Source organism: Camelus dromedarius, chromosome 1, assembly GCF_036321535.1.
Source record: "Camelus dromedarius isolate mCamDro1 chromosome 1, mCamDro1.pat, whole genome shotgun sequence".
Lineage (NCBI taxonomy): Eukaryota > Metazoa > Chordata > Mammalia > Artiodactyla > Camelidae > Camelus > Camelus dromedarius.
In genome coordinates this window covers 122,825,870-122,849,153 of record NC_087436.1, presented here as the reverse complement: position 1 = coordinate 122,849,153, position 23,284 = coordinate 122,825,870, and the positions used below count along the sequence as shown (strand labels likewise).

General features: G+C 57.6%; 1 protein-coding gene across 3 annotated transcripts; it reads right to left on the bottom strand.

Annotated features, from left to right (window-relative positions):
- Window positions 1-2: 2 nt before the first annotated feature.
- SPON2 (spondin 2) lies at window positions 3-22,630 on the bottom strand. 3 transcript variants are annotated; one of them, XM_064488946.1, is made up of 8 exons: window positions 7,240-7,634; window positions 3,947-7,098; window positions 3,601-3,734; window positions 2,965-3,190; window positions 2,374-2,597; window positions 2,112-2,303; window positions 1,638-1,812; window positions 3-528 (listed from the first exon to the last, which is right to left on the bottom strand). In XM_064488946.1, the coding sequence occupies exons 4-8, from the start codon at window positions 3,185-3,187 to the stop codon at window positions 344-346; spliced, it is 999 nt and encodes a 332-aa protein (XP_064345016.1). In that variant the 5' UTR covers window positions 3,188-3,190; window positions 3,601-3,734; window positions 3,947-7,098; window positions 7,240-7,634; the 3' UTR covers window positions 3-343. The 3 variants fall into 3 exon arrangements, with proteins under 3 accessions (XP_064345016.1, XP_010992223.1, XP_031295049.1); XM_010993921.3 differs by lacking the exons at window positions 3,947-7,098; window positions 7,240-7,634 and adding an exon at window positions 22,567-22,630; XM_031439189.2 differs by having other exon boundaries at window positions 3,947-7,634.
- Between the last annotated feature and the right edge of the window lie 654 nt (window positions 22,631-23,284).

Sequence of the window (23,284 nt, the reverse complement as noted above, 5' to 3'; positions counted from 1 at the left end):
GCGCCGAGACCACGGTCTTTATTCAAGGCCAGGGATGGGACCCGCGGTGGTGGGGTGGGGGGCGCAGGCGGGGCTCTGGGCCACCGGGTCTGAGGTATTTTGTGGCTGAGCAGGTTCGGGGCTCCTGCCGCCCAGCCCAGCGGTCTCTGGGTAGGAGCCACCCTCCCGCTGGTGTGGACATGTCGGGCTCCAGAAGCTTGCTGACAGGATGGTCCTCCCTCCCTGCGGGCATGTCTGGGCAGAGGGCCGGCCCCCAGCGGAGCTCAGAGAGGCAAGGACACCCCCGGCTGCTCCCTGCTCGGCCCCAAGCCTGGTGACCGCTCGCCGGCCGCGTGGGCCAATCTCAGACGCAGTTGTCAGGGACGCACTCGGCCTCCTCTTCCAGCTCCGGGCAGGGCGCGCCCTGGTTGGCGGGCTGCACGCGGACATAGCGAGTCCTGCTCTTGGAGCCCAGCTGCCCGCAGGGGCCCCCACACAGCCCCCAGGACGACCACAGGGAGACTTCGCAGTCCAGCGGCGTTTCTGGAGCTGGACGGAGCACAGGGAAGGCAGTGAGCGAGGAGGGGCTTCGGGGCAGAAGGGGCCTGCGATCCTCACACGAGCCCGCCTGCAACTTGGTGAGGGAGCGCTAGGTGCTCCTCCGGGGTTTAGGGTGGACCGCAGGACGGCGCCGCCACAGCAGCTCCTACAAGCGCCGCAGGCACCTGGGTCAGCGTTTCTGCGCTGAGGGCTAGACACGGCTCTCGCCCGCTCTCGGGGGCCGGTGGGGGCCAGGGGAGCGGAGGACGTGTTGTGAGCCACGCTCTGACGCAGGCACAGGCTGGCAGGGCCTTGACCACCTGCTCTGCTGTCCCAGTCACTGACCGTCTGGGCAGCTGACCGCTGCGGGAGCACAGACCCACGTTTGCCCAGCACCCGCCTCCGTGGTGGGTGCTGCCGCCTCCACTGGACCCCTGTGGGGAGGGCCCCAAGGGACCCACTGGCGCAGGTCTTCCCCGTCAGCTGGGACGCTGGGGAAGCGGGCTGGGCCCCCGAGACGCACTTCTGGGCTGCAGGCTGGAAAGGTTTCAGCCGAAAACACTGACTCTTCAGTTTGGGGTTGCGTGAACCAAACCCCAGTCTCTCAGGACCCACGTCCCTCACCGGATGCTCTGATCCTGTTTTGAAGTCACTCAGAGACGCAGGTTCACGCAGCCCAGACAGCGTCTGAGCCCCCGCGGCCTCTCCTGGTTTGACCCCCTCCTCGCCCCCCGCATGGCCTCTGGAACGGAGCGACATTTCCCAGCTCTGTGACCTCATCTGTGAGTGTGGCTGGCGAGAGGGTGCTCCCCGTAGGGTGGACAGGCGGGGCGGGGCCTGGGCCCTGACTGTCACCCTTGTGGGGGTGCACGCGGGCAGCAGGGTAGACACTCACTTCGGAGGGTTTTTCTAAGGCTGAGCAAGAAGAGCTGTGCGGGGGCTCAAGGCCAGCGGCGTTGACGTCTCAGTGACACACACACACTGAGGGGCGCTCCTGTCCCCACGTGGCCAGGGTTGGGTGTCTCGGCCGCCCGCCAGCTCAAGCGCATGGTGCCCGGGACCCTGCACGTGAAGGGCAGGGAAGGGAGGAGCGGCCCCACGGCGGGAACCAGGCTTACCTGACAGGCTGTCCACAATCTCATTGCCCCTGCCCACCAGGTCCGGGGCAGGCGGGGCGAAGCCCCTGGGGCCCTGCCGGAGCCGCATCAGGGTCACTCTGGCCATGGGAGGCAGGGCCTTCAGCCGCGGGTAGTAGAAGGAGTTTGCAGGGTGGCTGGGGGAGGAGGCTGTTATCTGGGGGAGGGGAGGGTGTCAGCGAGGGCTGGCGAACAGGAGCGCCTACGTGTGCAAGTCACCCAGTCGCGAGCTGGAGCTGGGGGTCCAGTGGGCAGTGCGGAGAGCAGACCCCGAGCGGCCCCTCTGGCGCCGCGCAGCACGGCCCCGACCTCTCCTCCGTGGCCCGTGGCCTCCGCCCCCTCCCTGCGATGCAGCTGCTTGTCCATTGGGACGCGACCAACAGGGGTATCTTCTAAAGGAGGGGCAGAGCCAGGCACCCAGAGAGCCGCCTCCCTGAGGGGACCGCTGGCCCTCACCTCGGTCACCGTGTCCTGTGGGATGGTTGCGAAGTTGGGGGACGAGAAGGTGAAGCCGCTGTCTGTCCCAGCATCATAGGGGTAGAGGTCCACAGCCACCTGCTCCCGCCAGCGGTCACCGTCACACAGGTCCAGGCTGTCGACGCCCACAAACCAGTCGGGGCTGGGGATGATGCGGACCACGAAGGACACCTGGGGAGCCGGGTGCTCAGCCAGGGGTCACCGCACCCCACACCCTCCCTCCTGTGGCCGCCCCACTCACGAGCGAGTGCCTGGAGTGGACTTCGAGCTCCGTGGAGGTCTGCCCGGTGCCACTGGGCACGGCAGGGGCTGAGAACACCGCGTGCACGCTCTGCAGCTTCTCCCCGGCCGCCTCGATCTCCCTCATCAGGGCCCAGGCCTCGCCCCGCTCTGCGAAGTCCCGCAGCCCGGTGCTGACATACTGGTCCTTCCTCCACATGCTGTAGTCGGAGCTGTGCGCTGCCCCTGTGGGCGCCACCCGCCTCATGAGCAGCCTGCCCAGTGGGCCCGTCCTGCCTCCCCCAGCATGGCCAGACTGCAGTCCACCCGCCATGTGCAGAGGAGATGTCCTGCTGGCTGCCTCGCGCTGCCCGGCACCTCGCTGGTGTGACCAGTGTCTGGCCCTGCCTGTGACCCTGGCCACCCTACCCCCGCCACATCCTCAAAGTCCAGAATGTGGCTGCCAGCACACAGTCGGCACTTCGCAACATTTCCTGCACTGAAGTGAATTGGATGAAAGTGCCCTACAAACTGTGAAGTGCAGTGCAACCGTTGGGTGACTGTCCCCTCCCAGGTGGGGGAGTCACTGCTGGACATTCGGGGCTGCACTCACCTAGCAGGGACGACCACTGTGCGGGTGGGCGGAACAGGGGGTACTGCTTGGGGAAGGACGCCTGGCTCCACTTGCCCGTGAAGGTGATGCTGTACCTGGCCAGGGCCTGGGCGGTGCACATGGACTCTCCCCCAAGTGGCTGTCCAGCTGAGGAGCCAAGCGTGGCCAGGAGGAGGGCCCAGAGGACCCTGCCCCTGGTGACAGCCGCACTCGGGGTTTCCATCAACTAGGAGGAGAGGAGGGAGGGAGGTCCCAGACGCCCTGCAGCACGGACCCGTGGGTATGGGCCTCTGAGGACGGCTGGGCACATCCATCCGTGTCCCCCCCTGGCCTGGGCTGGGCTGACCGGGTGGCTGGAAAGCCACGCCGGGTCGGATTACAGGAACCCAGGTGCCTGGCAGGTTACGGACGCCTGGCACCAGGAGCTTACAGCCGGCTCAGCGCCCTGCGGCTGTCCTGAGTGCATGCCTCTGGCACTGCGGTTGAGGGAACCCTGGCAAACGAGGATGGCGTGCCCCGGACTCGAGGGCACACTTGGGCCTCCCTCTTGGGGTGCTGCGGGGCTCTGGGCAGGGGGAGGGGAAGGCGCCAGAAGGCCGGGGCGTCTAGGGTGGGGACGGCACACGCAGTACTCACCCAGCTGGAGTGACCAGAGGGCCCTGGGCAGCCGAAGGTCCCAGCAGAGCCCAGAGCTCCAATTTATGCCGCGGACAGTCCCCGGCCACCAATGAGGTCCCAGGTCCTCCACCAGGGCCACCAGCGAGCAGCAGCTGGGATGAGGGGGAGAGGAGAGAAGGGACCTCAGGGCCCGGAGCTCGCCTGGCTGCCAGCCCTGCTCTGACGCTCAGCAGATGCAGCTCCAGCACTGAGGTCACTCCTCCCTGGGGCGCTGCCGCCGCTTGCCGCACCCCTTCCTTTGTCTTTCCCTCCCGCCCACCCCTTCTCCTCTCCCTCCCAGTCCTCTCCTCCCACCAGGCCCTACCCAGTGTCTCCCTGGAGGTGGTGCCACTGCCCGCAGCCCTGGGCAGCAAGCGAGTGCCTCGCCCCGGGCAGGGCTGGGCCTGGCGTCAGTCCAGTGCTAGGGAGTGGGGCCTCTGGCCTCAGGCACCCCTGGCTTTGGGGCTCAGGGTTCAGCAAACACGGCTGCCTCCTTGCCATGCACAGAGCCGCCGTGCCACCCACACTGCTGGCCAGGGCATCTGGACGCTGTCCCTCCAAAGGAAATCAGAGCCAGGCGGCGGCCCTCCCCGAAGGGCTGAGGGGCGGCCCGGGCCCCCGACTTCCCTCCCTGGGGAGGCGCTCCAGCAGATTCTGAAGTTACTCCTGCTCACTGTCAGGAGAATGTTTCCGGAACCCTTGTCACAGCCCGGGAGCCGGGGAGGCAAGGACAGGGGCCGGTCTCACGTGTAAGAGCTGCCCTGGGAGCGGCAACGCTCGGAAGGGAGCGTCTCGTTCTCGCTTTTGAAGCCGCGTTAACGGTTTACGTATTCAAAAAAAGAAAGAGAAAATAAATAGAATCAACAAAAATAGAAGGCAAACAAAAACAAATGATCTAACCTGTATTTCAAGTAAGTGGCACAGCCGCAGGGGAGCAGCTGCGAACGCCACGTTCGGACCCCAGGTTCTAAGGCTCAGGACAGATCCCGGCTCAGCGGCCCTCGAACATTTGGCCTCGGGACCCTTTACACTCTGAACAGTCGCTGAGAACCCAAAGTGCGTCTGTGTGTGTGTTTTACCTGTCGATTCTCACCACGATCGAGGCCTGCCGGAAGCCCCAGGGTACTCGCCTTACTTAAAGGTAGCAAACAGAAACCTGTTACACGTTAACACAAACTGCAGTGTCTTCTGAAAAACAGATGTATTTTTCAAAAGGAAACCTTTGTGAAAGGTGATGTGTGCAGATACCTTTGTGTGGCTTCCCAGAAGCCCCTGGCCTGTGAGGCCAGCTCGGGCGCTCAGGCCAAGGAGGTGCAGTGTTGGTTGGTATCTGAGCGGAAAGCCAGCCTTTCACAGATGTAGCTGGAGGGGGAGCCTTGTCAGACGTGAGGGCAGGTGGGCAGAAAGGGCAAGCCTGTCCTTGGAGGAGTGGCTGGTTTGGGTTTGAGGAGAGGAAGTGGGGTGGGCCCGGGACTGTTCGGTCCCCGAAGTAAGGAAACACTGCACTGACTCCGGCACAAGCCATACCTCGCCCGCTGGCCGGCAGGGGTAGAGGGGTGGCCTCAGGGTCCGCACTGTTTTCCAGGGGGCTCCATCCCAGCCCCCTGCACCCCGAGGATAGGCTCTGCCCCCAGGGCTCCACCCGACGTGTGGCCAGTGGGGACTGAAGGCTGGGACCCTCTGTTTGCAGGGAGGGGCCAGAGGGGGGGGGCAGCGAGGCATTTCCTTTGGCAGTGGAGTGTGCCCCAGGAGCATGCCTGAGGGGTTCTTGTGACTCACTCAGCGGGACACGGGAGGGGGCCAGTTCTTTACCATGCTCAGAGAGGTGCACGGAGGGAGGCCTGGGAACAGGCAACCTGTGGCCCCTTGGCCCAGGCGGGATCTCAGGTGGGAGAGACCCTGCTTACACTGACAGTCCTGGACTCACTGAAAACCATTCTGACCCTCAGACTCTTCTGCAAACCAGGATGCTACATTCTCTCTCCCACTAAGGATCAAGTGAGGTAGCACTTGGAAAGCATTTGCAACCCTACAAACAGAAGGTTCCTCTGTGCACACAGGTGGGCCCTCCCTCCTCCTCCCCTCGAATCCATCCATTTGTGAACACGTGTCGAGCACTGCTGGGTCTCAGCACTGGGAACACAGGAGAAACCCAGTAGACACAGCCCTACTCCCTAGACTGGGGAGGCTGGGGGACTGGGCGCATCCTGTAGCCGGAGTCCTGTCATTAGCAAGTGCCTGGTGATGTGCTGACACTCGGGTCAGGGTCCTGTCCTGTCACTCACTCCATGGTCAGTCCCCTCGAGGTTTCAGGAGAATGAGGCCAGGGCTGTGGCCTCTGCAGACCCCCACTCCCTGCCGGCAGCCACCTCCCCTCTGGCTCCAGGGTCCTGTCTACATCCACCTCCCCGGCTCTCCGTACCCGCTCGCCCCCCATGACTGGTGGCTGCAGGGCCTCCCCACCCCGGGCCCTTGGGCTGTGTAGCTTGGGTTTGCCTACAGCACCAGGGAGCGCTTGCCAGGCCCATCCTCCAGGGTGTTTGTAGTTTTACAGGCGTCCTTTACGAGCCAGCATTGCTGACGGTGGACTTTGGGCAGTTGTGCAACTTTGTCCCAACGGGGCAGTCGGGGGAGGGGTGGTCTGTGCTGCTCACGCCGGCCCTCAGTGGGGTGTAGAGTCTGCAGGGTCCATGTGGGAGTTGCCGAGGACAGGCAACTGTGGCGCTGTGGCGCCACCCAGAACCCAGGTGCTGAGGGGCGCTGGGCTCCAGCGGGACCTTTCGCGCTGCCTCCGGTCCGGGGGCCTCCAGGCCTGTGTGACAAGGGCTCTTTCAGGGCTGTCCCCGGGCGTGGACAGGCCTGCGGGGCCGCCTCGCTGGGGCCCCACGGGGACACGCTGCCTCCGCGGGAGTCTGGCTCCCCAGGGTCTCCCCAGTCAACAGGCCCCCCTTTGTTTGCTGGTTTGTTACCAGACGTTTACAGAGGGCCCCGTCCCCACCGGACGCCGCAGACAGCACACACAGGCCTCCAGTCCTAACAGTCCGGGGGGCCCACTGGTCCCGCCCCCCCATCCTGTCTCAGCAGTTCCTCCCTGTGCGCACCCAGCTCCACCCATCGAGGGTCTCAGAGAGGACCCCTCCCACCCTGCCCCAGGGGCACCTGGTCAGCCGGCCTGGTTACAGTCACAGCACCTCCTGCAGAGAAGTCCGCTGCCTAAGCAGACAGGGGTCTGCCTGCGAGTCAGGCAGCATACAGACTTTTGAGGCGGTTGAGTTCCAAGAAGGACTTCCAGGCCAGAGCCGCAGGCGGACGCTGCCCACCAACTCCTGAGGCCCCACCTGCCTGGAAACCCCCAGCCCCGCTCCACTCCATTCTGGGTTCAGGTTTCCCCGAGCTCTTCTGGTTGGTGGAGGCTGAATCCGGTCAGGCACCCAGGTCCCAGGCTCAGCTCTGTGGCCTCTGCAGTCCAGGGAGACGCTAGAAGCAGGGCTGGGTGAGCGGAGCGCCCCCCCTCAACAGCACCCTTTGGGGGCCTGGCAAGCTGGCTTGCCCTCTGTAAGGGTCACTCCTGCAATCAAGCCTGGCTTGCAGGAGAGCCAGAGAAGCCAAGACACTCACCAAGTCTCACAGTAACGCCTTCTGCCCCACTTTCCCACTGTCCCGAGGAGGCCGGCCGCAGCTGCTGACCACAGGTCTGGGAAGAGAGCTGCTTCTATGTGGCTGTAAACACGGATTTTCCCTCCTTTGCAGCCGCCTACCTCCCATAAAGACAGGCCTGTCTGTGCAGGAGAATTTGCCATGTGTCTTCATCCCAGTTCAGACGCCAGGACCTCAGCAAAAAAGGCAGAGGATGGACCTCTGAAAACACTCATCCGTAAAAGCAGGGAGACAACAGGCCAAATGGTCAGAACAAGCTTTTTCAGCACCCTGGAAATTAGCCGAAGGCTTGCAGCAGGCTTTAGAGTTGTTTTTTGTTTCTTGTTTTTCAATCAAGAAAATTAGCTGAATCTTGATAAGAACAAGATATGAGGTTTTTGGTTTTTAGCATCTTAACCCTCTAAGTGCGCAGCTCAGGGGCATGAGTACTTTCACACCACTGTGCGGCCGTCGCCACCACCCGTCCCCTGAATTCATCCTACAAAACTGAAACTCTGTTCCTGCTGAACAGTAACTCCCTCCTCCCCACCAGCCCCGCCAGCCGCCATTCTGCTTTCTGTCTGCAAGACTGACTCCTCTAGGGACCTTGTGTAAGTGGAATCACACAGCATTTGTCCTTTTGTGGCTGGCTTATTCCACTCTGCATAGTGTCCTCGGGTTCATCTGATTTTAGTAGGAGTCAGAATGTCCTTCCTTTTTAAGGCTGAGACATATTCTACTGTGTAGAGACCACGTTTTGCTCATTCACTCATCAGTGGACACTCGGGTGGCATCCTCGTCTCAGTGCTGTGAACATGGTTGTGAAGTATCTCTTCAAGACTCTGCTTTCAGTTCTGTGGGCTGTATACCCAGAAGTGGAATTGCTGGACCCTGTGGTAATTAATTCTCTGTTTAATTTTTTGAGGACCCTCCACTGTCGTCTACAGTGACTGCCCCATTGTATGTTCCCACCGGCGGTGCACGAAGGCTCCAGTTTCTTCACGTCCTGTCCAAGCTGGGATGTATTTCAGTTTGCCCTGGGCCCATCCTCCGCTCTCCAGCTCTGTAATAGCCTTGAAAATAACAACTCACATCCACGGTGAACACTGATCGCCCACCCTCCCCCTGCCCCCCGCCACCGGACAGAGCAGACCAGAGCTGGAGCACTGTCAAAGCAGCTTTCCCACAAACCTGTCATCATCTGAGCCGTCTGGTGGTGTCCTGGAAGATCCCCCTTGCAAGGCTGTCTGCATCTGACTTGGTTCCAAGCTCACCCAGTATGAAAAGCCTTTTCCTCAAGGGTGATTGTTGAAAATGATGACCAAAGAAAGAAAGAAAGGAAAATGATTACAGGCAAAAAATGAACTTTGTGGTTGCCTGAGGTTATAGATAACAGTTGGGACAAACAGGAAACTAACCAGGAAGATTAGAATGAAAACCTGAGGGCTGTCAACTGCCTGGCTGAGGGGAAAAGTGTAGCCCAACACCCACAGAGCCCCATCAAAAAGACCGGGAGACTTACTGGTTCCAGGCATTAAGGAAATCTCTGTCTGGGCAGTACCTGACCACTAAGCTGATGAAACAGACTTAGTGACCACACATGGCAGAGAAGACAGGTTTTACAGAATTAGTTTAGAAATGTCACTAAACAAATAACAATAAGCAGCAACAGCAATAAATCACAGCGAAACTGCTGAGAAAATAATTCAAAAAACATAGTAAAAGAAACAAGTGGCGCATGAAAAAACGCTCAATATCGCTAATTATCAGAGAAATGCAAATCAAAGCTACAGTGAGGTGTCACCTCACACCGGTCAGAATGGCCATTATCAAAAGCCCACAAATGACAAATGCTGGAGAGGCTGTGGAGAAAAGGGAACCTTCCTACACTGCTGGTGGGAATGCAGTTTGGTGCAGCTACTGTGGAAAACAGTATGGAGATTCCTCAGAAAACTAAAAATAGACTTACCATATGATCCAGCAATCCCACTTCTGGGCATATATCCAGAGGGAACCTTAATTCAAAAAGACACCTGCACCCCGATGTTCACAGCAGCACTATTTACAATAGCTAAGACATGGAAGCAAACTAAATGTCCACTGACAGATGACTGGATAAAGAAGATGTGGTATGTTTGTACAATGGAATACTACTCGGCCATAAAAAAGACTAAAATAATGCCATTTGCAGCAACATGGATGTTCCTGGAGAATGTCATTCTAAGTGAAGTAAGCCAGAAAGAGAAAGAAAAATACCATATGATATCACTTATATGTGGAATCTCAAAAAAAAAAAAAAAAAGACGAAAGAACTTACTTACAAAAACAGAAACAGACTCACAGACATAGGGTTACCAGAGGAGAAGAGGGTGGAAAGGGATAAACTGGGAGTTTGAGATTTGTAGATACTAACTACTATTTATAAAATAGATAAACAACAAGTTTACACTGTACAGCACAGGGAGCTCTATCCAATATCTTTTAGTAACTTATGGGGAAATGAATATGCAAACAGATATATTTGTGTTCCTATTTGACCGAAATACTGTGCTGTCCACCAGAGACTGACACATTCTAAACTGACTATACTTCTATCAAATACATGTATACAAAAAAGTAAAAATTAAAAAAAAAAAACAAGTGAATTAAAATGAGACACTAGAAGATATCTGTTTAACACAAAGGGAGGCAGTACGGAAGAACAGAGAACAGAAGGTTGCCGCAGGTACGGAAGACACAGCAGACAGCAGATTTAAATCCCACCTACAAGTTAAAGATTCTATGTAAATTAAATAACAAACGCTCCAATTAAAAGACAGTGAATGGCACAGTGGACAAACATAAAACATGACCTTACTATGTGCCGTCTGCAAAAGGCAGACGTTACATTTAAAGACACAAATAGGTTGAAATCAAAGGATGCAGAGAGTAAACAAAAGAGAGCTGGAGTGACTGCACCAGTACGAGGCAAAGCTGGCTTGAGGACAAATGCTGTTACTAGAGACAAAGAAGGACATTTTACTGTGATAGAAGGCTGCTCCCACTGGGGAGACATAACCGTAGCAGACACATATGCACCTAAAACAGGGCTCCCCCAACGCATGAAGCACAGACAGAAGTCAGGGCTGAGATGGGCAATTCAACAGTAATGACTGGATGTTGGAAAAGACTCTCTACTTTCAGTAGCCTGCTTTCAAGAACGGATAAAGCAACAAGACAGCAGATCAAAGGGAAACAGAAGACTTGAGCAACACTGTAACCCAGCTGGACCCAGCAGACAGAACTCTCCCCCTAACGACGGCACTCCCAGTGCACGTGGGGCTTCTCCAGAACAGAGCGTGTGATGTAGTGTCTCAGTAAACCTGAAATGACTGAAATCACACAAAGTATGTTCTCTCACCACAGTGGAATGAAGTTAAAAAACCAATTACAGGAAGAAGTTTGGGAAATCAAAAAATACATTGAAATTAAACATGATACCCCTTAGTAACCAATGGATCAAAAAAAATGACACTAGAAGTTAGAGAATACTTTGAGGTAAATGAAAATGAAAACAGAAACTTACAGAATGAAGCAGAGAAACTTACAGGATGAAGCACAGCAGTGCTTCGAAGGAAATAAGAAAGATCTCAAATTCGTAACCTAGTTGACCACCGAAAGAAACTAGAAAAAGGAGAGAAAACCAAACCCAAACCAAACAGAAGGAAATAATAAATATCAGAGCAGAAATGCATGAAATAGAGAATTTTAAAAATTGAGAAAAATCAATGAAAACAAAAGTTGGTTCTTTGAAAACATCAAGAAAATTGACCAGCTAGACCAAGAAAAAAAGGAAGAGACTCAAATTACTAAAATCAGGAATGAACTAGGAGACGTTACTAATGACCTTACAGAAATAAAAAAGAATTACAAGAGAGTCCCACGAATACCAGTGTGCCGACAAATTAGGTGACCTGCAAGGAATGGACAAACTCCTAGAAAGACACAGGCTACCAGCGCTGACTCAGAGGAACCAGCAAGCCTGAACAGACCTGTAACAAAGAGAATGAGTTAGAAATGTTTAAAAAATTACTATAAAGCAAAGCCCAGGATCACACGGCTTCACTGGTGAATTTCACCGAATATTCAAAGAAGAATTAACACCAATCCTTCTCCAAATCTTCCCCCAGAATAGAAGAGGGAACTCCTCCCTACTCATTCTACAAGGCTAGTGTTACCCCAAAACCAAAATTAGATAAAGGCATCTAGGAAAGGAAGACTGCGGATGAACATCCCTCATGAGTGCAGATACAGACATGGTCAACAAAACACCAGCAAACTGCATCCAGCAGCATTAAAAAAAAGATTATTCAAACAAATGCAAGGTTGGTTCAACATATAAAAATCAATCCATGTAATACAGCATATTAATACAATTAAGGACAAACACGATCATCTCAATAGAAACAAAAACAGCATTTGACAAAATCCAACTCGTTGTCACGATAAAAGCACTCCACAAACTAGGACCCAAAGGGAACATTCTCACACAGGGTGTCTGTGAAAAACCCATTGCTAACGTCGTGCTGGACGCTGAAAGCCTGAAAGCGTCCCCCTAAAGCAGGAGCAAGACGAGGATGCCCCTCCTGTTACTTCTCTGCAGTGTCGTGCTGGAGGCTCTGGCCAGGGAGACCAGCAAGAAGGTGAGGTGAAAGGCAGGCGCAGTGACAGAGGAAAAGAAAACCGTCTCTGCTTGCAGGCGACATGCTCTTGTGCACGAAATCATAGGAAAGCTGTGTGGAAAATACCAGCGCTAGTGAAGGTAAGTTAGAAAGCAAGATTACAGATACAAGGTCAACACACAAGGATCAGCTGCATTTCTACACACCAGCAATGGACAATCTGGACATGAGGTTAAGAGCGTGATTCCATTCACAACAGCAGCAAAAGGGATGAAATACTTAGGAGTAAATTTAAGCAGAGGAGTGCAAGGCTCGTGCACTGAAAGCTGTAGAGCGTTGTTGGAGCAAGTGAAAGATCCAGTACGTGGAGAGACACCTCATGGTTGTTAGTCGGAAGAATTAATACCGTTAAGATGGAAACACTCCCCAAGTTGATCTACAGACTCATTACAATTCCTATCAAAACTCCAGCTGCTTTTTTTTCCCTCCAGAAATGGAAAGGCTGCTCCTGAAAACCATGTGGGATTGTGAGGAGCCCCAGAGCCCAGGTGGCTTCCAGAAGAAGACCAAGTGGGAGGCCGCATGCCTGCCGACTTCAAGACGCACTGCGAAGCTGCAGCATCAGGACGGCGCGGCCCTGGCCGAGAGCGGGCGCGTTAGTGACCGTTCAGAAATCAGCCTTTACGTTCATGTTCAAGTGGTTTTTGACAAGGGCGCCCAAACCACGCACTAGAGGAAAGGTCTCCACGTGTTGCTGAGAGAAACAGACGTCCACGGGGCAAGAGAATGAAGTTGGCTCCCACCTCACACCATACATAAAGTTTAAGTCAAAATAGATCAAGGACATAGATGTAAACACGAAAACTGTAAAACTCCAAAAAAAATCTTAGGAGTAAATTTTGTGACCATGGATTAGGCAACAGTTTCTTAGATTTGACACCAAAAATGTAAACAACCAAAGGAAAAATGGATAAAATATATTTCATCAAAATGAAAACCTTTTGTGCACCAGCAAGAAAAAGAGGCAACCCACAATTTAGGTGAAAATAATTGCAAATTATATGTTTGATAAAAGTTTAGTATCCAGAATATATAAAGAGCTCTTTCAACTCAATAATAAAAAGACAACCCAATAAAAATAGGCAAAGGGTTTGAATGGACATCTCTCCAGACAGGACACACACGCGGCCAGCAAGCACATGAAATATGCTTAGGGAAATGCAAATCAAAACCATGATGGGATGCCAGCTCAGTAGGATGGATATAATTTTTTTTAAAGTTGGATAATAGCAAGTGTTGGCGAGAATGTGGAGACACTGGAATCCTCCTATTTTGCCAGTGGGAGTGTGAAATGGTACAGCTGCTTTGGAAGCTAGTTTGGCACATCCTCAAAACAGGCATGAAGTTACCACACGACACAGCAATTCCACTCCTGGGCCTCTGCCCAGCAGACCCGGGAGCTCGCAGTCCAGGGGAGGAGGTTGGACGACCCAGTTGCAGGAGAGGCAGCAGCGTCCCACCCCCAGTGAACCCCGGCCCCCGGGGCCACGTCTGCGATGCCACAGATGGGGCAGGGTGTGAGGCTTGTGTCGCCCCTGGGCTTTGCCCACCCAGGTTTGGCTCGCAGCTGGTAGGTGAGGGGAGGCGTGAGTGGGCTTGTTCCCAAGACCTCGGTTCACACATTAGCCAAGGGTCCACGGCAGCTGCAGCTGGCGAGTCTGAGCAAGCCGGGTGCTCATGTCACCTGTGCCCCCAGGGGACCAGTGCCCTGGCTCCTGGTTCCCCACCGGGACCCACATCTCCTTTGCTGGCCTCATCAGTGGCCTGAGCGTGCCTGGAGCCGCGCTTCCGCTGTCCATCTGGTGTCCTGAGGCAGGGGTGTTGCACTGCTGGGCCGGGACTTCCAGAGCCGCCCGGGTGGCCATGTTGGGAGTGTCCCAGTCCGAGTCTTCAGGGCCATCAGTCCCCATGGCCCCGGGTCCAGGGGTCCTCCCTCCAGCCTCGCCGATGTGGGCAGCATCTGAGGGGCAGACCCCTGGTGGGAGCTTCAGGACCAGCCCCGGGGGGAGGGGCTCCAGCAGTGGAGGGGAGGCTCTGTCCCTGTCCCTCAGCTGCCTCCTGGCAAGGCTGTTCCTGCCCCCAGCCCCTCGAGGCCAGCACCCTGGAGGACCAGGGGAGGCCTCCCTCCCACTCAGGACCCACTTCCCAGCCTGGAAACTCTGAGCGAGCGCTGTTGGCCCACCTCCCTGCAGCCCAACGTCCGGCTCCAGCCTCGTGGTGGCGGGCTCTCTGCCTGGGCACAGGCAGAGCGGAAATGTGGGTTGCATTTGTTCACGTGGCCTGGAGCCGGAGCCAGAGCCAACTGAAGGACAAGTACGCACTTGGGCTGCCTGGCAGGGCCCCAGCCCACAGTGGCCCCCACCCCAGTGCATGCTCAGGAGGCAGGGGACCCCCGTCCCCAGACGCCCAAGGTCTCTGAGGCACTTCCTTCCTGCTGCTCTGCCAGACTGGGTCAGACTGGGCCAGACTGGGCCAGACTGGGCCTGGCTGGCATGTTGGGGGTTAGGCCTGCCCATACCCTCCCAAGCCCCTCCCTGCCCAGGGCACCTGACCAGGCCTGACCCGCCCAGGGGCACCTCTGCCGCCCACTCTCTAGCGCCCCAACCCTGCAGGCTGTCTGCACCACCTCCTAGAGTCCTGGGTCCCCCCAGCTGCCCGGGGAGCCCCGACCCTCCTCACAGCTCCAGGACTCTGCTTGTGGGGAGCCACATGCCTGAATTTGGGAGGGTGCCCCGAAGTGGAGCCCCTGCTGCCCCCACAGACCATGGAGACCAGAGCCTGGAGGGGGGCTCGGAGCCCCCCGCGCACTTGGTGACGCGTCCGCTCCATTCCTGCAGGGTGTCTCACAAGCACAGAAGGTGAGCCTCACTCCTGGGGACTTGGAGAAAGTCCATCTGCCTGCCCTCCACCCGCCCCGCCAGCAGCCACACACAGGTGAGGGGGCTGAGGCTCAGAGGACTGGTCGATTCAGGGGCGGGGGCCGCAGAGCCCCCCCCCCCAGGTCCCAGGGCCTGTGTCGGGACCGGGAGAGGGTGGCTCGGGCATCCACCGCTTGGTGAGCTCGGTGTCCTCTGGGCGGAACCAGGGGGAGATGGGGGGACGGGGCTCCTCCAGGCAGATCACAAACGCCTCTCTCCATGCCAGCTCTACTGTCAAGATTCTTGTGAAAAATTTTGTTTCTGGGATAATTTTAGACTCTGAGAAGCTGCAGACATGCTTGAGTTGCCTGAACCCTCCACCAGCTTCCTCCAACGTCAAGGCTCGGAGTGCCCTGGACGGGCCGTCAATGCTGGCACCTGTCACTGCTGAACGTCAGCAGTTGCCCGGCCAGCGTCCCTCCTTGCAGGACCCCCCCAGACCCCTCGGCTGCCTCGAGGACCCCCGAGTCCCGGGTGGCTCAGAGGGTGCTGACCAGGTGTCGGGCAGTGTCCGCGTTGGGTCTGCTGCTCTGTGCTGGTAGGAGGCTGGTTCAGTCAGGAATCCCTTGGGGTGGCAGGGGCAGGCGTCCTTCTTGGGGTCAGGTCAGGGGTGCTCCCATGTTGGTGGCTGCGTTCAGGCCTGAGTCACCGGGAATGGCCACCTGGGCCCAGAGATTCCTCAGGTCCTCCTCGGGACCACCTGTCCTGTTCCCTTCTCTGGGCCCCACCCCGATCTGGGGGTCTTGCCCTCCATGGGGGAGGGGCCACAACTGGACACTAATGTCCTGACATCCTGACCGCAGCCAATGGTCCTCCCCATAGGTCTGGGAGGGTCTCATTGCTGTCTGGGGGCACAGCCCCCCTGGGGAAAGCCGAGCAGGGAAGAGGATGCCCCTGGACCCCACAGGGCCTGGCGGGGGGCTGCCCTGCACTCCTCTTGTTGAAGGTGGTCAGTCTCAGCTTTGCTGTGGTCTGAGTTGGGGGTGTTCCCTCCACCTGATCCACCACCCTTCACCCACCCGTCCTCTGCCTTCTCTGCGGGCCATGGAGTCACACGCAGAGGGAGCCCAGCTGCGGCCTGCTGCCGGGACTGGCCAGGGTGGGGGGGTGAGCAGCCTCTCCCACTTCCCCACTGGGGACACCTGCAGGAGGGAGTGCTCTCTGCGGCCAGAGAGGCCAGGGCGGGTCTGGCCCCTCCACTCCCTGGGCACGTCCCCTCAGGGCAGTGCCTCTCAGGGCCCCAGCTTCTCCTCCTCCTGGGCCATGCCCTCCCCGGATGGGCGGGTGGTGCAGCCAGGGTGGGGGCAGTTTCGTGCTCAGTGACAGAAGGAACACGTTACTTCAAGAAATATGAATGAGGCCTGGAGATCTGATCTGCAGCCCTGGAGGCAGAGGATGGTGAAAAGTCACCTCCAGGTCACAGAAGGAGGGTACATGCCCAGGCAGGACACACCAGCCCAGGGTTAGTCACTGTGAGCACAGAAAAATCCATGTGTTTGTCACCTACAAGCCTCATCCAAGGAGAATTCCGGAAAAAGACCAGCGATGACTGCAAATCAGAACAGAGGACACAAGGTGACGTCCAGGGAGGCTGGGTGGGCAGGGAGTGGGGCGGGCGAGGAGGCCAGCACAGGTGCTCCCTGTCACGCTAACATGCGCGCCCAGTGAGCGCATGGACGGCAGGGAGTTGTAGACACATGTGCCCGAAAACACAGGGCTAAACTCAAAGCCACTGAAGTGTAAAACACGGGCTGACGGACACACACACGGGAATTCCCCATCTCTTCATAACTAGGTGTCGTGGCAACTGAAAAACACAAGCAGATGTGGGTGTGGACGCAGATCTCATGTTCCTCAGAGAGAAAATGTCGTGCTTTCCGAGGCAGTGACGTGGGCTCGCCCACACCTCAGTTAGCAGGAGAGGAGGCTAACCAGATGCTCTTATTATAATCCAACAAAATTTCAAATAATTAGCAAAAAGCATCACAAACATACCCCCAATCTTAACCACTGAGGAGCTAAGCAAGTCGCTTCCTAGGTGGCCCTTAGGTAAAGCGGAAAGTCGGATCTGATCACGCAGGCTCTCTGGAAAGCCACGGTGTAAACACGCCCCAGCGGAGCCCAGGCGCCCAGACGCGCGGGGGAGGGGCCCGCAGTGGGGACGCTGCGCCCATCCCAGGGAATTAGAACGAGAGCAATCAGGTGCATTTTAAAAAGTAGAAAGAGAAAATTACGAAGATAAAACCAGAAATTCAGTAGAAAACAAACAAGTGAAAAGGAGAAATGATAAAGCTTTTTTTTCCTAAAAGCAAATAAAATGGAAACCTTTGGCCTTGCCCCAAAGCCTGATTAAGGAAGGATGGCCTCAGTTAGAATTTGTGTATAAAATTTAGAAACCCACCTATAATTAGGAAGGAGAAAGGGGACCCAGGGACAGAAGATGCGGGGAGAGAGACACAGGAGCACAACCCGCAAGTCTGGGCGGCCGTCAGAGCCCGGAGCAGACGGGCAGCCCCCGGGATGCCCGTTACCGCAGTGACCTAACGTGGAACACGAGTGCGCAGACACGGGGACCCGGCAAGACGGCTCACGGTGAACGGACGGGGAAACATGTTCACAGCTGAGTATGAGCTCAGCCGAAGTTACAAGGAAAGTTAGTCCAGGGTTATTTTAACTTTTCCAAGACACATAAAAAGGTGGAAAAATGTAATTCACCTCAAGAAACCAGTGGAATCTGACACAAAACTCAATGTAGTGCAAAAAAAGAAAGCTATAGGAAAAAAGCACTTATAAGTGAAGATGAGAAAGAACCCAAACAAGGGGCTAGCAAACAGAAGCCAGGACGCCTGCAAGGCTGCGCATCACGGCCGGCCAAGGCCAGGCTCCCCGCGGCCCAACGAGTCACCCAAGCAACTGCGGGAACAAAGTAGCACACCCATCAAACCAAATCGATAAACCCTGGAAAGAAAGGAGACAAAACTCAGCAACCACTGTTACTAATAACACTAAACTAGAAGAAGAAAGAAAAGACTGCCCACGGCGGAGGCCGAGATCGCTGCTACGCGGGAAACTCAAAACTGTCTCAAAAACGCAGGAGCAGCCAGCGATCGTCCCCTTTGTTGTCATTCAAGGTTTTCTTGGAGGTTCTAGCAAATGCAGTAAGATAAGAAAATCAAATGAGTGACAGCAACTTCAGAAATAGTAGAACTATGAGTATGGAGAGGTTGTAAATCTAAAGACTGCCCCGCATCCTAGTTTTAAAAATTAAAAATGAGTAAGAAAAACGATCCCAGACGAATACGCGAGAACGGGCGACTCCTGAAGCGACAGTCTCCTACTGACGGGAGTGGGGAGGTTCGGTTCACAGCAGAGGCGACGGTGTGGTGTCGAGCAGCCCCCACCGTGGGGTGACAGGAAGGCCAAAGGCATTCACAGCGCTCCTGCCTGCTGGCCGCTCCACGGCCCCACACCCGGACCCGGCTCCTTCCACACCCACCCCAGCCGGGGGCTGTGGCCTAGGCTGCAGATTCCGGCCCGCAGGAGGCGAAGGTTGGGAGACAGCGGCTCCAGGAAGTGGCCCACGTCGCCCTGTCTGGTTCTCGTGGTCACCGCATGGCCAGGCCTCACTTGGCAGCAGGGGGCTGAGCGCAGCCCCACCGTGTGCGCAGTGAGAGCTCAGCGTCCCAGGCGGGGCCGGGCGTGGTGAGCAGTGGTCTCCTCACAGTGACAGAGGCTCCACGGGCAGAGCCACACATTCTGCAGTGCAAAGGCCTGAGCGGGTGGAAGGACTCAGCTCTGGGAGGGCTTAGACCCCGACACAGCAGGTGCACACGCTTCCCGCAACAGTCACTGTGGAAGCACCTGAGGTGCACGTGGAGGGCAGGAGCCAAGGGGCAGGGCCCCCGGTCCAGATCCTGGCCCTGCCTGTCGCCAGCCACGTGGCCCTGGGCGGTGACTTAGCATCAGCCTTGGGTCCCACACCTGCCTCGTGGGGGCTGTAGGGTGAGAGAGTTAACGTGCAACGTGAGAAGCATGAAGTGCCAGCTCACCTTGGTGGTGGAGTTTGCACAACTCAGAACACACCTAAAACCACGGACATCCCATCCGTGTGCTGTTGACGTGGAGAGTAAGTCATCTGATGTCCAGAAGAGAGCTGGAGTCAGCTTCTGGAATGTGTGAGAAGTTCTTGACTGACAAAGCCAGATTTACAGTTGATGGGGAAAACGGCGGCTTGATTACGTCACAAATAAATAACATCTTGGTGATGGAGCAGATCACCTCCAGCAGCTGGGGGGGCTCGAGCGGGGGCGCCGGGAGGGCCAGGGCGATGAGCGCAGGGATCTGCCCCCGGGCAAGGGGCTGTGGCCCCCAGGAAGAGGTCTGGCCTCAAAACAAGCAGCCTGGGGCCCAGGTCCTGAAGGAGAGGTTCTGGGCGGGTATTGGCTTGGCACCCAGGATCTGTCCAGCTCCCCGTGACATAGCGTCAGTCTGCAGAGAATGTGTAAACCATGAGCTAACTGCTTAGGGAATGTGGTTCCCGCTGGCAGCCCCGAGGCTAACAGCTGTTCCCCATCAGGGCGGCGCAGCCCGCCTGGCACCGGCTGCCCCTTGTCTTTCATCAGGAAAGCCCGAGGCCACAGCTGCAGGCCAGGTGTGTGTGCCCCGTCCATCACTGCCCCTGCCCAAGACCGGCTCCAAAGGGCAGCCCTGTGGGGAGGACAGAGAGGGGACACCAGCAGAGCAGGTGTGGCGGGGAGCATGGAGGAGGGGGAGGGGAGGGGGGAGGGGAGGGGAGAACAGGAGGGGCTGAGGGGAGCAGCAAGGTGGGGTGGGGTGGAGGAGCCCTCCTCCCCTCCCCCTCCTCCCTGGGCTGACGCCTGCTCTGTGAGGAGGGGGTTACCCTCCACCCCACTGGCGTTCCTTCCGGCCTGCAGTGTGAGGAGGACCCTTCCTGCCGGGGTGATCCCCCTGGACAGGGGCGTGGGGTCCTCCAGGGAGCTAGGCCTACGTCCACCATCCAAGGAGCGCAGGGCCGGCCCCACAAAGCCACGTGGGAGGCTCCACTATGGGAAGAAGGGCAGAGGGTTGGCACAGCCTCCCGGAGAAGCGCCCTCGCCGGAGGGCAGTCTGGGGGCGGGCCGCCACACTAGGGACCCGCACAGCCTCCACCTCGCTGGTGCTGCCGCCTTGGCGTGGGCCCCAGGGACAGATGGACGGAGGACACTGGTGCTTCTCAAAGCAGGGGCTTCACTGAGATGTAACGCACAAAACCTGAATTCCCCCTTTGAAAGTGTGCGATTGGGTGGCTTGTAGTTTACTCGCAAGTTCCTACGACAGTCACCTCTCTCTGGTTCCGAAACATTTTCCATCTCTCCCAGAAGAAATCCGCACAGCGTCTTCCGCGGCACGCGATGTTTTCAGGTTTCATCCAAATCCACGCAGGAGCCAGGACAGGCCTCCTTTTCAGGGCTGACCAGTGTTCTGGGGCTGCTGGACCACGCTGGGTTCGTCTGTCGATGACGTCGGGCTGGCTCCGCGTTTCAGCTACTGTGAACGCTGCCGTGAGCACCTGTGCGTGGATTTTTGTGTGGACAGTTCCGGACCCTGGGTTTACGCTGAGAAGTGGGACTGCTGGCCGCGTGGTGACTGTCTCACATTTGGGCGTGCGGACCTCGGCCCCCGCAGCGCCCTGCCAGCTCTTGTTAGCACCTGCTTGCGGCCGTCCGGGTGGGTGTGAAGCCCGGTCTCACCTGGATTTGCTTCCCTGCTGCCCTGTGAGGGTTGGGGTTAGGCGTGTGCCCGCCAGCCGTCTGTATGAATTACTAGGAAACCGTGCACGCGAGTCTTTGCTCGCCCGTTCTCTCTTTCAGCTGTTTCTTTTGACTGTTGGCTTCTAGGTCATAGCGCTCGGTTTTTAATTGCCTCCCCGGTGGTGACAAACATCGCCTCTGCCCTTGGCCAGGAACAGTCACGTGAACCTCCACCCCCTTGCTGGGGGCCCCTGGCATATTTGAGGGGCGTCAACTGTCTTTGCCACAGGTCCTTGGGGTAAGAACCCGAGGGGGTGGCCTGGCGCTGTTAGCCCTACCCGCCCGCCCCGGTGGAGCTGCTGCCTCTTGCGCGCCTCCGTCCCCTGCGCCGAGGCCCCGCTCCCCTGGGCGTGGGAGAGCCTGCTGACACCCGGGAGAGGCAGGGTCCTCACGGCTCCTTCCCAAAAGACTTTTCTTGGCTCTTCTTACATGATTTTGCAACATTGACCTTCTATCCAACTCACCTTATAGAGAAATTCTTGGTGCTTTAATTGGCTGGCACCACATTTAAATGAACTCAGGATGAAATGATGCCCCTGGGTGCTGGCCTCCCTCTTGGGCAGAACATGCCCTTCCAAGGTGCCACGTGGCCACTGGCCACCTTTCGGGGTTTTCCCTGTGGATCTGGTGAGCAAAGTTCCTGCTTAGACAACGTACAATCTTTATTGCTGTTGTCAGTGATGCATTCTCCTCAGCATCTCTTTTCATTGGAAGCTGCTTGAATTTGAAAAATGCCAAGTTCTGGACATAAATGTTGTGCACAACTGCCCTCCTGAATTCACCTGTGTCTTCTGACTGTTCTGGCCATTCATGGGCTCACAGCCAGTCATAGTGGGGTCTGTGTTCTGAGTTACTTCTGGGGCTCCTGGCAGGGAGGCAAGGCCCATCTCTGGCTGAGGTGGGAGACCCCACCGGGCCCTCGCCACCATTCCCAGTGTGGCCCAGCTGAGCTCAGGCGTGGTTCGGGGGCACGTGGACAGGACTCAGTGGGTGGAGGACTGGGGCACCTAGGTGCCAGGGCATGGCTGTGAAGGTGCCTGAGTTGGCATCACCCTGGGGGGCCTCCAAGCTGGGGCCTCTTCCCAGCAGCCCCAGAGGCAACTCTGCTGATCCCGCTTCTTAGCCCATGTTCTCATGAGAGCTGCGCCATGGGGAGTGGGCCTGGCCCTTGGGGGCCCTGGATGGGCATCAGGCTTTAGGGTCACAAACAGCAGCCCAGAACCCACCATCCCAGGGCCCCATCCACACCTGCTGGGCTCACCCTGCCTGGCCAGGCCTCCTGATGTGTTTACCTGCTGGGACAGTGGCCATGGGAGGTTGGGGTCACCTGGATGCCTCCCTCATAAGTGGCCCGGCTGCCCACCACCCAGGCCCCGACGTGACACCCCTAGCACCAGGCCCTGCCACTGCTCCTCTGGCTGTGGGAACTCCATCCCCAAGAAGGCCAGTGCCCAGACCGTGGCCTCTGTGGCAGGGGCCTGGCCCCCTCTGGCCCCTCCAGGGCCATCTGAGAACCTCCCCGCAAGTGCTCAGCCAATGCCCGCCTCTCCCGGGAGTGCAGGGAGCCCGGGCAGCTGCCCCTCCCTGCTGGTCGCACAGCCAGGCCCGCTGGGCACATGGACTGCTTTTCCCTCAGCAACTTCCAGGATCTTCCATTTGCTAAAACACTCACTGCTTTTATTGGAAAGCTGGCCCCCAGCCCTGAGCATGGGCCACAGCCCCCGGCCTACCCCCACCTGGTCACAGGCCCCCAGGGCAGCTGCAGGGAATGGTGCGCTGGACAGACAGCAATGGCCCTTGGGGGCAGTGACCACCCACTGCTCAGATGGGGACACTGAGGCTGGAAGCCTGGAGACTCACGGTGTCGGGGGTGGATGCAGGATCTCCAAATCCCCAGAGCAGAATGGAGATGGACTTTCTCTCCTCAGCCTGGCTTCCCTAAGAGCCAGGCCTAGCCCCACCACAGGGACCTCCTCTGCCTGCCCCCGCCCGCCCAGCCCCCCTCCTCCTCCCTGTGCCTGGGTGGGAGGGGCAGGACTAACTCCGCGTCTGGACCCAGCTCAGCACTGCCCTGGCAGGAGGCCCGCAGGAGGAGGAGCTGGGAGGGGCCCCTTCCTGGGGCAGGGCCATGGGGTGGGGGCAGGGCTGCTCAAGAGTGATGGGGCTGTTGTGGGGCTGGGGGGCTGCCTAGGGCCGAGCAGGAGATACAAGGCCAGTGAGGGAAGCCGCCGGGGTCCCGGTAGACTCAAAGTTTCCAGAGGACAATGCATTTCACCTTCAAGGGCAGAAAGGAACAGGTCTGTCTGCCCCCACCTCCAGGGCGGAGGGGCTCCGGGCTCCAGGCACCAAGCCAGCCCCCGACCCTGCTGTTTCCTCCAAGGCAAATCTCAGTTTCTGGACCCAGCTGCCCTGCGCCAAAGGCCCTGGTCCATGACAGTGGACAGGGAGCCTGCCGGGGCTGCCGGGGGACCAGGGGGCACACCAGCCTCTCCATCTGGGCCTGCCCCGGCCTCCATCCCTGGCAGACTGCAAGTGCTCATGGGCACGGGGCAAGGAGAGTCTCATCTGAGCCTGGGCT

What these genes read in the sequence shown, in the direction of transcription:
- SPON2 (XM_010993921.3), bottom strand. Translation starts at nt 3,187, where the DNA reads ATGGAAACCCCGAGTGCGGCTGTCACCAGGGGCAGGGTCCTCTGGGCC. An exon ending in TCCACTCCAGGCACTCGCTC is followed by an intron (nt 2,304 to 2,373) that starts GTGAGTGGGGCG and finishes CCGGCTCCCCAG; the next exon opens with GTGTCCTTCGTGGTCCGCAT. An exon ending in GATTGTGGACAGCCTGTCAG is followed by an intron (nt 529 to 1,637) that starts GTAAGCCTGGTT and finishes TGCTCCGTCCAG; the next exon opens with CTCCAGAAACGCCGCTGGAC.